This window comes from Kogia breviceps, chromosome 14, assembly GCF_026419965.1.
Source record: "Kogia breviceps isolate mKogBre1 chromosome 14, mKogBre1 haplotype 1, whole genome shotgun sequence".
NCBI classification, from domain to species: Eukaryota; Metazoa; Chordata; class Mammalia; order Artiodactyla; family Physeteridae; genus Kogia; species Kogia breviceps.
In genome coordinates this window covers 7,989,170-8,004,577 of record NC_081323.1, presented here as the reverse complement: position 1 = coordinate 8,004,577, position 15,408 = coordinate 7,989,170, and the positions used below count along the sequence as shown (strand labels likewise).

At 43.9% G+C, this 15,408-nt stretch overlaps 1 protein-coding gene across 22 annotated transcripts in view; it reads right to left on the bottom strand.

The window, feature by feature from the left end:
* BCAS1 (brain enriched myelin associated protein 1) overlaps nucleotides 1-15,408 on the bottom strand; it is a 110,020-nt gene that overhangs the window by 34,783 nt on the left and 59,829 nt on the right. For 13 of the 22 annotated variants that reach the window (XM_067011925.1, XM_067011933.1, XM_067011924.1 and 10 more), the window contains 3 exons: nucleotides 12,321-12,464; nucleotides 11,200-11,244; nucleotides 1,776-1,952 (listed from right to left, as the gene is read on the bottom strand). In XM_067011925.1, the coding sequence (XP_066868026.1) occupies nucleotides 1,776-1,952; nucleotides 11,200-11,244; nucleotides 12,321-12,464 (366 nt within the window). Of the gene's footprint in view, nucleotides 1-1,775; nucleotides 1,953-8,653; nucleotides 8,789-11,199; nucleotides 11,245-12,320; nucleotides 12,465-15,408 lie in introns of all 22 variants that reach the window. The other 9 variants (XM_067011917.1, XM_067011927.1, XM_067011916.1 and 6 more) reach the window with 1 other exon arrangement.

The window sequence follows — 15,408 nt, the reverse complement described above, 5'->3', positions numbered from 1 at the left end:
CCGGTAAATCTCCTGCACATCAATTCTGTCTTAGCGGCTGCTTCCTGGAGGACCCCGATTTACCGTTATTTACTTACTATCCGTACCATTAATTACATAACACTTTCCTTTTAATTGGATTACTTTTTAAAACTAAATCTCTATAGTCTCACCGTGACCAAAATATAGGTTAAATCTTGAGTTTAATGTGCTAGTTTTATTTTTCCTAATACACTTTGAATATAAGTATATATGGCTATTTAAGTAAAAATATTTGAATATGAGTCACTTAAGTCTCTCCCTTGCCACCAACATATGGATGTAATGTTCTTGGAAACGTTTCCCTTCATTATGTTGCTGATAAAATATTTTTGTAAAAAAAGATTGGAGAAGAAGGAGGATTAGAGCAGAATGCCAAGTGACGTCATCCCAAGCTTTCATTAAGTATTCAGAGTTTGTGTTCTGGGCAGAACCTAGAAGGGAGATTTCTGTACAACAGAAAACAAACAGGAGAAAATGTCGGAAATCCAGCTGGATTCTGGACAAGAGCAGAAACTAACAGCACAGCGGCATCTGTATTTATCACCTTCCTTGCACTGCGAGCCAAGTGGCACACGGATGTTCTGTTGAAATGGCTAAGTTAGCTTTTTCCAGCTCTATTTTACACCTGCCCCATCCCTGACTTCTTGCTCATCTCTCGGCCACATTTAAAACAGGCAAGAGTCCTGCACCTGTCTGGCAGCTGAGGTCTGCTCAGCAGCGAGGCTCAAGGAATAGCTCTCAGAATTACTCAGCCCCGCCCACCGCACTTCCTCGCTCAGACGGCGGTTTGAACTTTCCTCTCACAGAGCACCTTGTGGGCTTGCCCTGGGGGTGAACTGGTTGACAGTCAAGGAGAAGGAGACCTTGGGGCTGCTGATGGCTGCTTCCATGTGGCTGGGGTAGGAGGGGCAGAGAGCCCAGAGGCGGTTCATCTCGCCAGGCTGGGAGAGCTCAGAGAAAGCCAGGAGGAAACCAGAGTAACCCACATTTTCTTAGTTTCGTTTGTTTGTTTTGGAACTAAAAATATATTCACAAGTCTTAAATCTAAGGAAGACTGAAGATACAAGAGTGGCCAAAGATGTACCGTGAGCAAAACAACATTGATGTTAAATAAATATACTAACAGCCTCAAGCTGTTAAAGGGACAAAGATAAATATTGTACTGTGATGAAAGGGACAATCTACCCAACGATCCAATTTTTAGGAAACGGGCAAAACTTATGAATAAACAATTCACAGGAAAACATTAATAGTTCTTAACACAGAGAAAAAGGCACCCTACCTCATTCACAAACTATACATAATTTAAAATTACACTTGAGTAGCATTTTTCACTCTATAAGATTGGCGAGTATTAAGAAGTTTGATAAAACGTTGTTGTCAAGGGTGTAGGATAACGTGCTCCCTTATGCTGCTGGTGGGGGCATAACCTTTACGTAACCCACCATTCTAGAAAGAAAATGAAATCATGAAATACCATAACCCTCTGTCATGAACCGGATTAATTCCAAGAATGAAAAATTCTACTCCTTCATCTCCTTTGCTTTCCCACAAAGCGCATGCTTCTAACACGATAGGTATTTCATTTTCCCCCGGGGGTTAGTTAGAAGTCTTCAACTCAGTGGCAAGTTGAGTCATTTTGGAGAACAAGAAACTCCATGCACATTGCTGAATACATCAGTTGGCCCAACAGAAACCATAGCTCAAGTCATCCTAGCCCCAAGGACTCTCCAAATCTTGAAACTAGGACTTACCTTTTTCCAGAACAGTTTGCCCAGAGGCAGAGAGGTGGGGCCCCCCTTTTCCTTGGCACCTTCCTTTGCTGTGTCAGTGGATGTAGAATTCTTGGCAGCCCCTTGGGACTCCAGGGGCGTAACATTGCCTTTGTTTGACGTGAGGTTGGCTGAAGTGGCGGGTGACTTTTCGGCACCCTGTAAGAGTTTAAAAAAATCAAAATGATCTCAGGATTTCAAAAGCAAAAGATCTCTTTTTCACAAATATGGACTGGGGTTATGCATGTTAAGTGTCTTCTTCATAATTTTCTGTATTTTCCAAAGAGTCTACATGGATGTGGATTTGTGTTAAAATCTTGGGAAAAGACCAAGATGTATTCCTTTTGCAGAAAAGGAAAAAATAGAGAGAGAGAACCATTATGTAACATGTTTATGTAAGTAACGCATTAGGACTCAAAGTGATCGGAAGAGGTACTTGGCTGTTAGAACGTTAGGTCGTGTCGAGGACCCTGGCCTTCTTCCGACCACGGACATGGCGGTAAAAATAGTCTGAACACGCACCTCCAATACACACGTATTTGTTTACAGGATAAAGATGCATTGTTTTACTAATCCAAATTTGAAATGAAAGATGGGTTCCAAAAACTATACTTCAAAAGAGAAGTGCTGAAGTTTTCCTCTCACACTCTGCTTTGGAGATTACTTTAGTGATCTACAGTCTACAAAGTTTAGTCTATAAAGATCTATAGTCTATAGAGTTTGTGTAAGGAACTCAGGGAAGAGGTTTGAGTTTGAAGAGCATCCACAACCCCCATTTCTTCACTTTTAGATGCAGCCTCCACATCTAAATTAGATGTGACTGGATGGATTGTAATTGATATAAAACTCCAAATGCTATTCACTCAGTTCCTATTCTCTTTCCCTCCCCCACCTTCTCTCCACTCCACCACCCCTCATCTCTCCCCACTCCGAGCAGCCGGGCTGAGGTCCAATTCCAGGACATCTGATCTCTTCGGTGACTGGGCTGTTACTTCCATGCTCTGCCACCTCCTGACTCATGGGACAAGGGAAGAGTTGGGAGAATTACAGTCTCCATTTATCTCGACGTGAGTGAACACTGCATTAAATTTTTTAACACTGGGCTCACCTGACCTAACCTCGTCATCTTAAGCATCTGCATTTTAATGATCCTTGGTCCGGGGACTTGTGACACAACCCTTTAAATTCCCAGGGAGGTCAGATCTTTGACTACATTTTCTGAATAAAAGAAAACAAAATCTGGCAGTAAAAACAGAGTGTGGAAAAATTCAGGACACTTCAGAGTATTCCTGACGTTGGAAAGAGTCTTAGAGACCACCTGATCGAACGCCCAAATTTTCATGGATGGGGAAATGGAGGTCTTACGATCTGTCCTACACTAACCAGGGGCACAGTCTGGTCTCAGATCCAGACTTCCGGCTCCTATCTTTCCACACTGCACGTTGCCCCTCCAAAGGGAGTTCACAAATAATGTGAACTTCACTATCTGATGTAAGACAATATCTTCTGTGCTGACTTTTTTGATACCAAGAGGGAGTCATTTATTGAACAGATTCTATGTTCGAATCAGGAGCTACAGGGCCAATGTATAGAAATGACTCTTGTGATAGGTGATCCTGGAATAATCCCAGTTCCATTTAAAAATGTATAAAACCGCATAATGCTAGGGTTTAAAATAACCTCTGCCTTGTATCAACAGTGCAAGCAAAATGGCTGAGCTCAGACGGTTCTGCATTTATGCATGTTCCAAATGGTCTCGGACACCTGGTGCTGTTTTAGCTCTAAATGGTAATTAAATTAACGAGCACTGGTTGAAGGGGAAGTGCCCTCCACCAACTAGCTTGCTTTGCTTTTCCAGAAAATAGGAGGAAAGTATTATGATTTATTCATTTACTCATAAAAAATGCATCGACTGCCTTCTATGACCTGCGATGGGTACTGAGTGCTGGGGTTACATGTCCTCAGAGAGAGAGAGAGAGAGAGAGAGAGAGAGAGCAAACAAATAATTCCACAAATGTATGTAAAATTTCAACTACGATAAGTGTGTGGGGTGGAGGGAAGGATTTGGTGCTACAAAAAAGAGGCTAAACTAGGGAATTAGATCCATCATGGCAATCAGGAAGGCTTGATAGAGAAAGGGATGCTATACCATGACCTGAAGGGTGACTAGAAATTAGCCGGAGGAGGGAGGAGAAACACACCATGCACAGGCAGCAGCGTGCTCTCAGAGCCCTCGGAAAGCATCAGAGAGCCGTGATGGAAGCAGGAAGAAAAGGAGCAGCCAGCCGTGGTTCCCCAGCATCAACTCCCCTTCAGCTTTCTTGGGAAAATCCCCACTTGCTCAAGGGGTCCCTGTTAGACCAAGAATCTGGGGGGTGAGGCTGACCTCACTTCTGTCTCTGAGAAAGGGTTCTTGTTGGCTTAAGTAAACCATCCATCCTGCTCATGTCATTACAGTAGATGCTCCATTGCTCCACACTGCTTTGATTTAAATTCTGCTGCTTTGCCTTCTATACTTAGAGATGCCGTGTTACCTGACCAGCTCCTGGATACCCCTCCATGTGTGCTCCGCCTACTCAGCCAAAGCCACATGGGGGTCACCAAAAAAAGCTAGTTCTGGAGTTCTGGAATTCTACCAGGACAGGTCTAGTTTGCTTAGCCCATCACATGCCTCTGGTTTGGCTGGCTTTACCCTTTCCTTTTGTTCCCCTCAGCCTCCTCTCTCTCTCTCAGCCTCTTGAAGAGGGACTAGGGTCCAAGGAGACTAGGCACAGAGACGGCCAGCTTTTCACTCTGATTTAACGGTAACAATAAAAAGTGCCAGTGCCAGGCACCGTTTTAAGCAATTGAATGTTCTAACAACGGTCCTGTGAGGAAGGAACGAATTGTTACGTCCATTTTATAGTTAGGGAAATTTTGGTCCCAGGTGGTCAAATAACTTGCCTGTGACTGCACTTATAAGGCGACAGGGTTGGCATTTGAATCCAGGGAGTCTGATACCCAAACTCAGACTCTGAATAGCTGCTCGGTCTATGCTGCTTCCAACAGACCAGGGTCTCCCCGCTCCATGGGCTGTTGTACCATCAGGGGATGGAACCGTCTGCGCCATATGCATTCTCAGCCACGGCAGTGTTAACTCCGCGTGGGGGGAAGTTGGGGGGTGAGATTGCCCTTGTTCTCGGGGTGGTGTGTTGTGGGCCATTTTTAGATGTTTGTCTTGCCTATGGCCCCACTAAGGGTCACAGTTCATCAACAGACAAACGGTGTAGCTGTTGTACTAAAATTCCATGGGGAGAAGGGCAATTAGGGAGAAAATATCTAAAGAAGCTTCATGGTGGTGGGGGGGGGATAATGGGAAAAAGGTTGAGAAACACATCTATACTGATCAGTTTTGTTGGGAAATGGCCAATCCTCTTTGCCCTGGGAAGACACCCTGAGATCTTCAAAAAACGTGACAAGGACGTGACTCTATCATATGTATAGTAATATAATATAACGAATATATCGGGGTAACCGTTGAGCGTGCATCTCTCTGGCCAGAGTATGAGTTCTGTGACGGTAAGAGCTGTTATGTCTTAGTCACCATTAAGTGCCTACCTGCCATCAGACCCAGTGTCTGGCTCAAAACAGGCATTAAACAGATAACAAATGAATTTTACGAGAGGGTCCACAGAGAGCTACCCACGTAGCGTCCTGCCATGTCATGTTTCCGTCCGCCCACCCCCTCCTTACAGGGCTGTGAAGTCCATTAGTCAACCTCTCCCTGCCTACTCATCTCCTCGTTTCCCAGAGAAGTGCCCCAAATGGTGTTCTGCCAGCGTCAACTGAATTCATACTCTTTGTCTGCATTACGGAGGAGACTGAAAATTCTATCCATGTGTTTTGGAGACACTGCCCTGAGTAGGGTTGCCAGATTTAGCAAATAACAGTGAGACTATAGGATATCCTGTTAAATCTGAATTTCAGATCAACAAAGAATAGTTTTTTTGCCTAAGGATGTCCCCAATATTGCCTGGGACATACTTAGATTTAGACTCAAAAATTATTTGCTGTGTATCTGAAATTTGAATTTAACTGGGTACTTGTCATGTATCTGGCAACCCTACCCATGAAATTCGAATGTATTAGATTTGGAGATTGCATATCAGATGACCTTACCTTCTTCCACAAGAAGTTTTCATCATTTTCACATTTGGGTGTGGGAGAGGGGACGTGTTAGTAAGACGGAAACATTGTACCAAGAACCAAAAAACAATGAATGTGTGGCATAAGCTTATGAACCCTGTGAGGTAGCTGCTATTATTCTAGCTGCCTTACGGAGAGGGTGGGCATTGAGCAAACCTGAGTGGGGAGGGGGACATTTCTGGGCGTGGCAAAGACACTCTAAAACAATGTCCTGCTTTGTATGCATGTGTCATGTCCAACGTTTGCAGGTCGTGTGAAAAGGTTTTATTCTGAGGAACTGCATGTGATTAAGCCAAGAAAAAAAATTCAGATTCAGCAAAGAAACGCTGACCCCCTTATTATTTATAATAATAAACTTATTTCATTGATTAACATCAGCCTTTCCTCCTCTTTGAAACTAAGCAAATTCTTTTTATAGGAAGGAAAATTGACATACAAAGAAATGAACAGAGGAGTTAACCAGAATTGGTAGCCACTGTACTTTTTTTTAAGAGCAAAACTAGAAGTTAATGTTTTATCCTTGAATTTGCTTGGATGTCTTCTTTTCTGTCCTAGGTCACTCTGAAATCAAGGAGGATGAGTGTCACATCTCCCATAATCATGCAACAAGGTTCATTGATGGACTCTGGTTGGTCAATTTTTTTTTTTTTTTTTTCAGTACGCAGGCCTCTCACTGTTGTGGCCTCTCCCGTTGCGGAGCACAGGCTCTGGACGCGCAGGCCCAGCGGGCGCAGCCCACGGGCCCAGCAGCTCCGCGGCATGTGGGATCCTCCCGGACCGGGGCACGAACCCGCGTCCCCTGCATCGGCAGGCGGACTCTCAACCACTGCGCCACCAGGGAAGCCCTGGCTGGTCAATTTTAATGGCCCTGTTTTCCTATCTTTTTGGATGACAGAATAACCCATTGAGGAAAAGAAAAACACTGTCGTAGGCATGAAGGTAAAAGCCAATGAGATATACCACACTGCTGTATAATTGAGAATTTAAGAACATCTGGGAATTGTCCCCTTACTTTGACGTAAAAAAATAGACCGAATGTAACTCAAGGCAAAACCTCAGGTCTGTGTTACAAAATCCCAGAAAAAGGGTCGTTTCTTCTCCATCGTGCCAGTGGTTTTAGAATCCTCTCCTACCCCAAAAGTCAACTCCGTTGGCAGGATGTGAAGCCAACCATTTGGGGAAGCCCCAGGAATACTGAACTTGGGTGGTCCACTTGTGGGAGGGGAGAGATTCTGGAGGCACAAAATGAATGTCGTGATGAAATGCAGATCTGTGGGCGTCAGGGGAGGGGGAGTCATAGCGTCTTAAACTTTGAAGGCCCCCTACTCACAGAAGCACCCGTGGGAATTCAGCTAGATTCCTTTGTGCCAGAGCCATGGCACATTTCACTGGCGGTTACCAAACTGTCGCCCACATACAGTGGTACCACTTTTTAACGTTCCCTCCCCCATGGCAGTGTCTCTCATGCACCCCCTTGTCTCCTTACACGACAAAATAACCCTGTATGGAAATTGAAGGGTGGCTTCATAACATAGTTTGTTTATGCAAATATAGATTCCGCTGGGAGAGCTTTCTACGGAGCTTTTATTTGCATACACAATCCTGGGGCTCTAACAGCCAGCTGGGGAAGTTTTTCAAATAAGTCCATTCAACGTAGTGGAGAGTGGTGGACGTTTCAAACAAATTTAGAAGCGTGCTGGCCCAAGTCAGGGATCCTTTTAGTTGATGGTGTCGAACAAATGGCATTTTCGTTGACATGAGAAGAGTGAAATCTCCCAAACTCACTTCTCTGTTGCCTTTACTTCCCAAGAACGTGGAGACAGAACTTGCTCTGCCTTCATTCATTGTTTTGTTCTGCCTGGGCTTCCATTTGGGCTCAGTATAAGTTTAGTTAATCCAGGGAAGAGGTGGAACAGACTACAGGAAGATAGAATTGTTATCTTGAGGTTAGAAGAGCATTTCCCAAAGTGTAGCAAGCATACCATTGGTGGGATCAGAGACGGCCTTAGATTGTGCTATGATATTAAATAATATTAAAATCGTGAAAATACTTTTGCTTTTTCAGTTCTCGTCTTTCCAAGACCATTCGGGGGAAAATCTCAGTCTGGTGCTGGTAGAGAAATCTTTAACATTTCCCTACTGCTGCCTAATTGCCTTTTCATAAAGCTAGAAAGGGCAACAGATTCGGAGCTTAACACAAGAGAGACAGCTAGAATGTAATCTCTTTTTTTTATTGCCCATATAATGGTACATTCCTCTTATGAAAAATGATCTGCTTTTCCAAGGGTGATGTAATACAAAGTTTCTTTTACAGATATCTTTAAATAGGAAGTGAGTCAATTTCAATATAAAAATATCAAGTAAACAGTGGCATATCTGCCAAAAACGATGAAGGTGGTATGCAAACTTACTCAACATTTGGGAAACACTAGGTTAGAAGAATAATCTCAGAACCCTGGTCCGCACTAGGAAAGTAGTCTGACATGTTTACAATTACGGAGACTTAAAATCTCTGAAATTTGATTCACAGAGTACTTAATTCCCCTCTAATGATCTCTACCGCCCAAGGCTCTGTCTTCACTGAAGTGGAGCTGGCTGGATACAGGATGCGCACATGTGTCCTGTGGTGAAGACCAGGGTTCTTATTTTTCCTCCTATTTTAACCAGATACAGACCTTATGCCTAAAGAATTTTCTAAAGGCGAGTCCTAGCCTGGGGCTATGCAGATGCTTTTTCTCGGTGCCTTTAGCCTGGATCTCGGATGTCTTCTGCTCAGCTTGTCCGTCACAGACACTTTCTGCTTTAGATGCCTTTTGGGCAACAGCAGTCACAGCTTAGAACTTTGTTTTTAAACAGAGTGCATTTTTTTCTGTTGTTTTTAAGTGCGGTAATCCACTTTGTCAATTAGCTGCCCGTATATCACCCCCATCTACCAATCACAAGACATCATGTGAATGCTTATCTTTCTCAAACTCTCAAAGACGATTGGTTAAAGTGCAAATTCACAGTCTATTTCAGGTACATGTTGATTTTCAACAGGCAACCTATTTAAATGACCCAGATTAATGCAGCTCCATTTGCTAAAGACAATGACAAGATATTTAAGCTTTGCCTACAGGACATGTAATATCCAGGTGAAAAAATTTAAAAAATAAAAAAGATAATGCAGTCCCAACCCGATGATTTTTAAAAATCTAAATGCTATTGCCACGTGAAACAGAAGAAAAAATACCTGAAGACAAGCGGTTTATTTTTGCATCCTGGAGTCAAGTACTGCCACTAAAATGGCTTTCAATCTCAAACTGATCTCTTTTTCAGTATTAGAAACTTCAGGGAAGCAGTATCACCCACAAAAATTTCAAGTGACTTCTAGATGGGCAGATCTCCTGGGCAAAAGATGTTTCTAGAGTGAGTCAGTCCACTGAGCCAGAGTGAGGGGAAATTGGAACTAAAATAGCCCAGTTACAACCATTCAGAATTGTTGACTCAAGTCACAAATGGCAGGGGATTTTGTGTGGGCAGCAGTGGAGTGTGCTAAAAATTGCCCAGAGCCAACTGAGAAGATGGAGAAAAGTGTTGACATTTCAAAAGCATGAATCCAAGAACTTCAGTAGAAAAGATGTCAAGAAGGCAAGTATGAGAACCAGGTTGGTAGAAAGAGGTCTGTTTGTGGGCGTACGGACAACCTACATTCACAAAACCCGCTTTTGACTTCCAGTTCCATCAGCAATGAGCGCATAGCTCTCTGGGCAGGGCCATGAGATTTTTACCACTAGGTACTTTCAGCTGGGACCACATTCTGAGTGGCGGAAGAGTCTTGATACGTGAGCAGCTAGGGAGTGAGGGCATCAGGTCACTCGGGAAGCCACACAACACACCCACATACCCCACTGTTTATAGCCTATTGTGCTGACTATGTGATTTCCAACAACGCAAGACACAGAACCCAAAGAGAAACATTTGGACCCAACCATTCATTGAACTTGACCCCAGCTGTCTTGTAGCAAATAAATAACCTTATGGGAAAATGCACGTAGATACCTCAGATATATCTGGTTTTCAATGGAAGAAGACAATTCTAGAGGAACCAATCAGTACAATACAGATGTAATCCTGGTGTTCAGTCTGTCCTGCTGTGATTATGGAAATAGGGGTCACCTACATTTGAAGGGCGCTCCATGGTTTACCAGGCACTATCACACCTTCACTCAGTCCTGGGGTTGGGGAGGTAGAATTTTTATTGCCCCAGTTTTACAGATGTGGAAATTTGGGTTCAGACAGGTTAGGATCACACAGCTATCAAGTAGCAGGACTGCGGCTCGAACACAGGTCTTCTGAGACAAATTCTAGGATCCTTTTCACAACTTAGCCCCTTCCAATATGGGGAGCAGATATGCTGGGTTGGCCAAGCCATTTGTTTGGTCCCAGTGCATTTCAAAGCACTGTCAGTTATCAAAAGGAGGACACAAGACATTTATCTGTCACCAAGTTAAATCTCCCTCACGATTCCCGTGAAATTTAAACCACGTGTTCTACGAAAGGCAATCGGTTCTCTCAAGTGCAAAGGGGAAACATCTCTAGAAAGTAGTCATTCCACACAAAACGTACTTTGAGGGGAACTGGCTGAATTTCTAGGATGAGAGCGAAAAAGCACACAGTCTCTAGGGCATCCTAACCCCTCTACACGTTCCTTCATTTGGCAAGTGTCGACTGGTGACTATTTCAGGCCACCAAGCAATTGCCGTTGCAGTGGAGACTAATTTTGTTCAAATTACATGAAAAACAAAGCAAGACATATTTTTTTAAAACCAAAATCTAGCAGCTCACATCTGCTTTAAATTGAGTCTCACGACTTTCGCATTTCCAGTGGCTAACTTTTACCATATTCCCTGGGTCTCTCTACACACAACTATAAAGACTAAGATGATATATAATTATTAGTATTCTGTTCTTATTCTGTATAAGAAATTGGTTTTTATGACATTATTTAGCCAGAATTGGCACGTATTTCAAGCTTCCCGCCAAAATTTTCATTAAAATACCATTAACGTAAGTGGAACATTTTAAAGACAATCTAACAGCACTATTAAATTGCTAAATATGTATATATGTGTATATGTACATCACACGCACACAAAATTCAAAAAACAAAGACGCATACATAAATCCAAATCCAATTCTACACACAAACCCAAACCCAAACACACTTCAAATGACCTACCGTGTCTTCCAGATCTTTTTTTGTTTCAGCTTTGTTAGGCGAAACCTTAAAAGTTTGAGAAAAACCGAATGTTAAAAACCATAGCTCTGTAGGGTGTTTCTCTTTCTTTCTTTCTTTTCTTTCTTTTTTTTTTTTTTTTTTTGGCTGTGCAGTGCGTCTTACGGGATTTTAGTTCCCCGACCAGGGACTGAACCTGGGCCCCGGCAGTGAAAGTGCCGAGTCCTAACCACTGCACCACCAGGGAAGTCCCTGTTTCACATTTTTATTTAGGGTGGTCCACTTCACGCTACAAGAAAGGAATGTAATGAGAAGTCCTTTTAATTTAGTAGGAACCCGTGGGCTTCTGGGTAATACCTAAGTATACATAAGTTAACAAAGTTGATATTTTATAATGAAATGCATCAGACCTTATACATTCACTAAGAGCTTGACCACATTCAGAACTGTCTCCTGGATGGCTACACACTTTCCAACAAGTCCACCACTAATCCAAACAAATGTACAACCCTTTGGTGTTTGTGGCACATTTGGTTGACTTTTTCTGTTTTAGCTTTTGAAGTTGGTCTTGGTCTTTGGGAATAGCCCAAACACTTGGAGCTGTCTGTTTAATTATACATGCACTCATTCAGCCCTTTTTTTTGAGTATCTGGCAGGTGCCAAGCTGCGGGGTCTGAAGAGTCAGACAGGAGCAAGCAATGCAAGACGTGGGTCCCTGACTCCACCCAGTCAAATGGGAGCTTTAGATGTAACAAGTCAGAAAGTGATTTCTACAGTTTTATTTGCCATTTGAGTGGCAAAAATGCTTTGATAGGTCAGCAACTCAAGGAAGTGTTTTCCAATTATTTTTATGATCAATGACCATAAGATATCCAGTTGCAGTAGCGTTCTACTACCACACAGCTCATGTTGTATAGTTAATCTCACAGTTCTCAGCAACTAAAGACTCCTTCACTGAAAGCCAATTCCCTTACGAAGCACATCTTGTCCCTGTTCTCCAACGTCCCAGCTGCATCAAGCCGTTTAGAGCAATAACATTCAAGTATGCATCATTCTTAGATCTAACAAAACTTTCGAGCAATAAAACCGAGGAATAGAATAGAAAAGGAGATGAAACTGCTTACCAGAGTTTTAAAGAAGCTCATGATGGAATTATTATTCTCTGTCTGGGGGTCCTCCTTTGCAATCTCCAGCTCTTCAGGGACCCCGGGGACAGAGCAACTCACAGTTGGGATTTCCTGTCCTTTTCCCGTGCCGTCAGCTATGTCCTAGGAACAAGACAGAGTTTTCATGGTTGCAACTTGTTGAATGTGGACTCTCAAAGTAATATTTTAGCTTCGCGCCCCTGTCTCCCTTACCCCCTAATTCCAGCCATACTTCTTCTGCCCACGGGGGTGTAGAACAATCAGGAGCTTATGAGAGTCACTCTTCCTTCCCCGCCCCCTCTTTCTAACATAATCAGCATTTGCAGTTAGTTGGAGGGACATTGTTTGGAGCCAGAGGCTAACAAACACAGCAGTGCACGTTGCATCCCAAACAAAAACCCTTTTCTCCCAATTCTGCACAGAGGTTATGTACGATGCCAATATTTTGTGGTCTTCCAGTTTAATCATGGAAGATGCCTCTATTTGATTTCCCACAATCCCCGCAGTGGTGAATTGTATCAACTGAAAAAAAAAAAAGTACTGATGTTTTAAAATAATAATTCCTCTTTCAGGATCTGGGAGTTAATTGTGCAAAGAATGTGCTATTGGGACGGATTTTCCTCTCTCACTCACCCAGGAGGGTGGGATGCATGCTGAATGTCCTCCTTTTTTCACGTTCACTCCCATGACCTTGGGCCAAGCCAGGTCACCTCAAACCCATTCATTCTTCAGGCTCGGGCTCAAGTTTACTTTCTCCACCGAAGTCTTTCTGGGCCACAGCACTCATGAAACCTACTCGCTTCTCTGAGTTTCTAGACCACCTCCTCCCGCACACTCACTTGGCACGTGGGTTACCCTAATGCCAAGGACTGGGCCAGAATAGCCTGCATTAAAAACGGGGTTATTGTGGAACAGTGATAAAAATGCATAAACACACTTCGGTGAATATTTTAAAAATTAAAAAAAAAAAAAAAAGTAATAATAATGCTTGTATCCTACAGGGTGTCCCTCAGCCCCAACACTCCCTCTAAATGGAGCAGTGCTTCTTGTGAGATGCCTCTTAAAGAGCTGGAACTTCATAAAGCCCAACGCAGATAGAAGCCATGGCCTTAACAAGCTTCTCGGCTTTTCTAGTTAATTCCAGGCAAAACGTGTTTTACTTGGGAAGAGATGAACTTTTTTTTTTTTTTTTTTGCGGTACGCGGGCCTCTCACTGCTGTGGCCTCTCCCGCTGCGGAGCACAGGCTCCGGACGCACAGGCTCAGCAGCCATGGCTCACGGGCTTAGTTGCTTCGTGGCATGCGGGATCTTCCCGGACCGGGGCACGAACCCGTGTCCCCTGCATCGGCAGGCGGATTCTCAACCACTGCGCCACCAGGGAAGCCCTGAGATGAACTTTTAAACAGGTTCTAATATAACTTACTGTTCATATTAGAATAGAACTCTAAGGAGTGGAACTTCTTATAATTCCTAGGTATGATTCGGATCCAGGTTGTTAAATAGGCTGATAAGGAGAATGACTGAAAATTTTGTTGATAGCAGATGAGTGTGGTATACCTACAGGGGTGGTGATTTTACTTTAGGTGGTGCATACCCATGCACACATACACGTGCACATACACGCACGAGGTTAGTCTTTATTATTTTTTTTTTTTTATTTTTTTTTGCGGTACGCGGGCCTCTCACTGTTGTGGCCTCTCCCGTTGAGGAGCACAGGCTCCGGACGCGCAGGCTCAGCGGCCATGGCTCACGGGCTTAGTTGCTCCGCGGCACGTGGGATCTTCCCGGACCAGGGCACGAACCCGTGTCTCCTGCATCGGCAGGCGGATTCTCAACCACTGCGCCACCAGGGAAGCCCGAGGTTAGTCTTTAAAAGTGCTGTTTGGAAAGATATTTCTTGGGTACAATGGATATTTTTGCTCGGATGAAGTTGAGCAGAAAATTTTTAGATAAAATGGTTAATGAAAAATATTACATCCATCAGGGCTTCCCTGGTGCCACAGTGGTTAAGAATCCACCTGCCAGTGCAGGGGACATGGGTTTGAGCCCTGGTCCGGGAAGATCCCACGTGCTGCAGAGCAACTAAGCCCGTGCGCCACAAGTACTGAGCCTGCGCTCTAGAGCCCACGAGCCACAACTACTGAGCCCGTGCGCCACAACTACTGAGCCCGTGTGCCTAGAGCCCGTGCTCCACAGCAAGAGAAGCCACCGCAATGAGAAGCCCGCGCACCGCAACGGAGAGCCGCCCCTGCTCGCCACAACTAGAGAAAGCCCGCACGCAGCAACGAAGACCCAATGTAGCCCAAAATAAATAAATAAATTAATTAATTTAAAGAATATTACATAAATCATCAAGCAGGTGTTTGGAACATGAGCCATCATGAAAGTGGTACCAGGACGAAATCTAATGGAGAGGAGGTGCCCCACTAGGCCTGATGGAGCTATTTGCCTAGGAAATAGTTATTTATTTCCAACCACTCATTTACGCACCTTCACTCAATAGCTTGATGGGGGAATTCTGACCATGTACCAAGTGTATAGAGGCAGCATGACATCAGCACGGGCTCTGAGGCCACTTCACACCAGTGCGATCCTGGGCATGTTCCCTGACATCTGGGCCTGGGTTTGCTCATTTGTAAAAGGGTAAAATCAGTAGCACCTGCCTCTCAGAGCTGTCGGGGGGTAAATGGGATAACCCATCGACAGGGTTTAGCATGTGTAGCACGTAGTAAACGTGCAGTGAATGCTAGCTGTTATTATTATCGTCATTGCTGTTACTATCATAGTTTAAGTTACTGAGCCTTGTTCTGAGCCCGGTGAGATGAACACAAATGAATCAGACACGTTCCTCTCTCGAGACGCTTCCAGTCTCACAGTGGATAAAGGCCAGCAGAGAGGGATAAGTACTCGGATAAAAAGCTAAAAGAATTCCACTAGCCCACTTAGCCCTGCACGGCGTTTTCAATGAGTATTAATGCCCAGACGCCACCCGGACCAATTCGATCTGAACGTCTGGAGGTGAGGCTCAGGCATCGATATTTTTAGGGCCCCTGGGTGACTCCGGTGT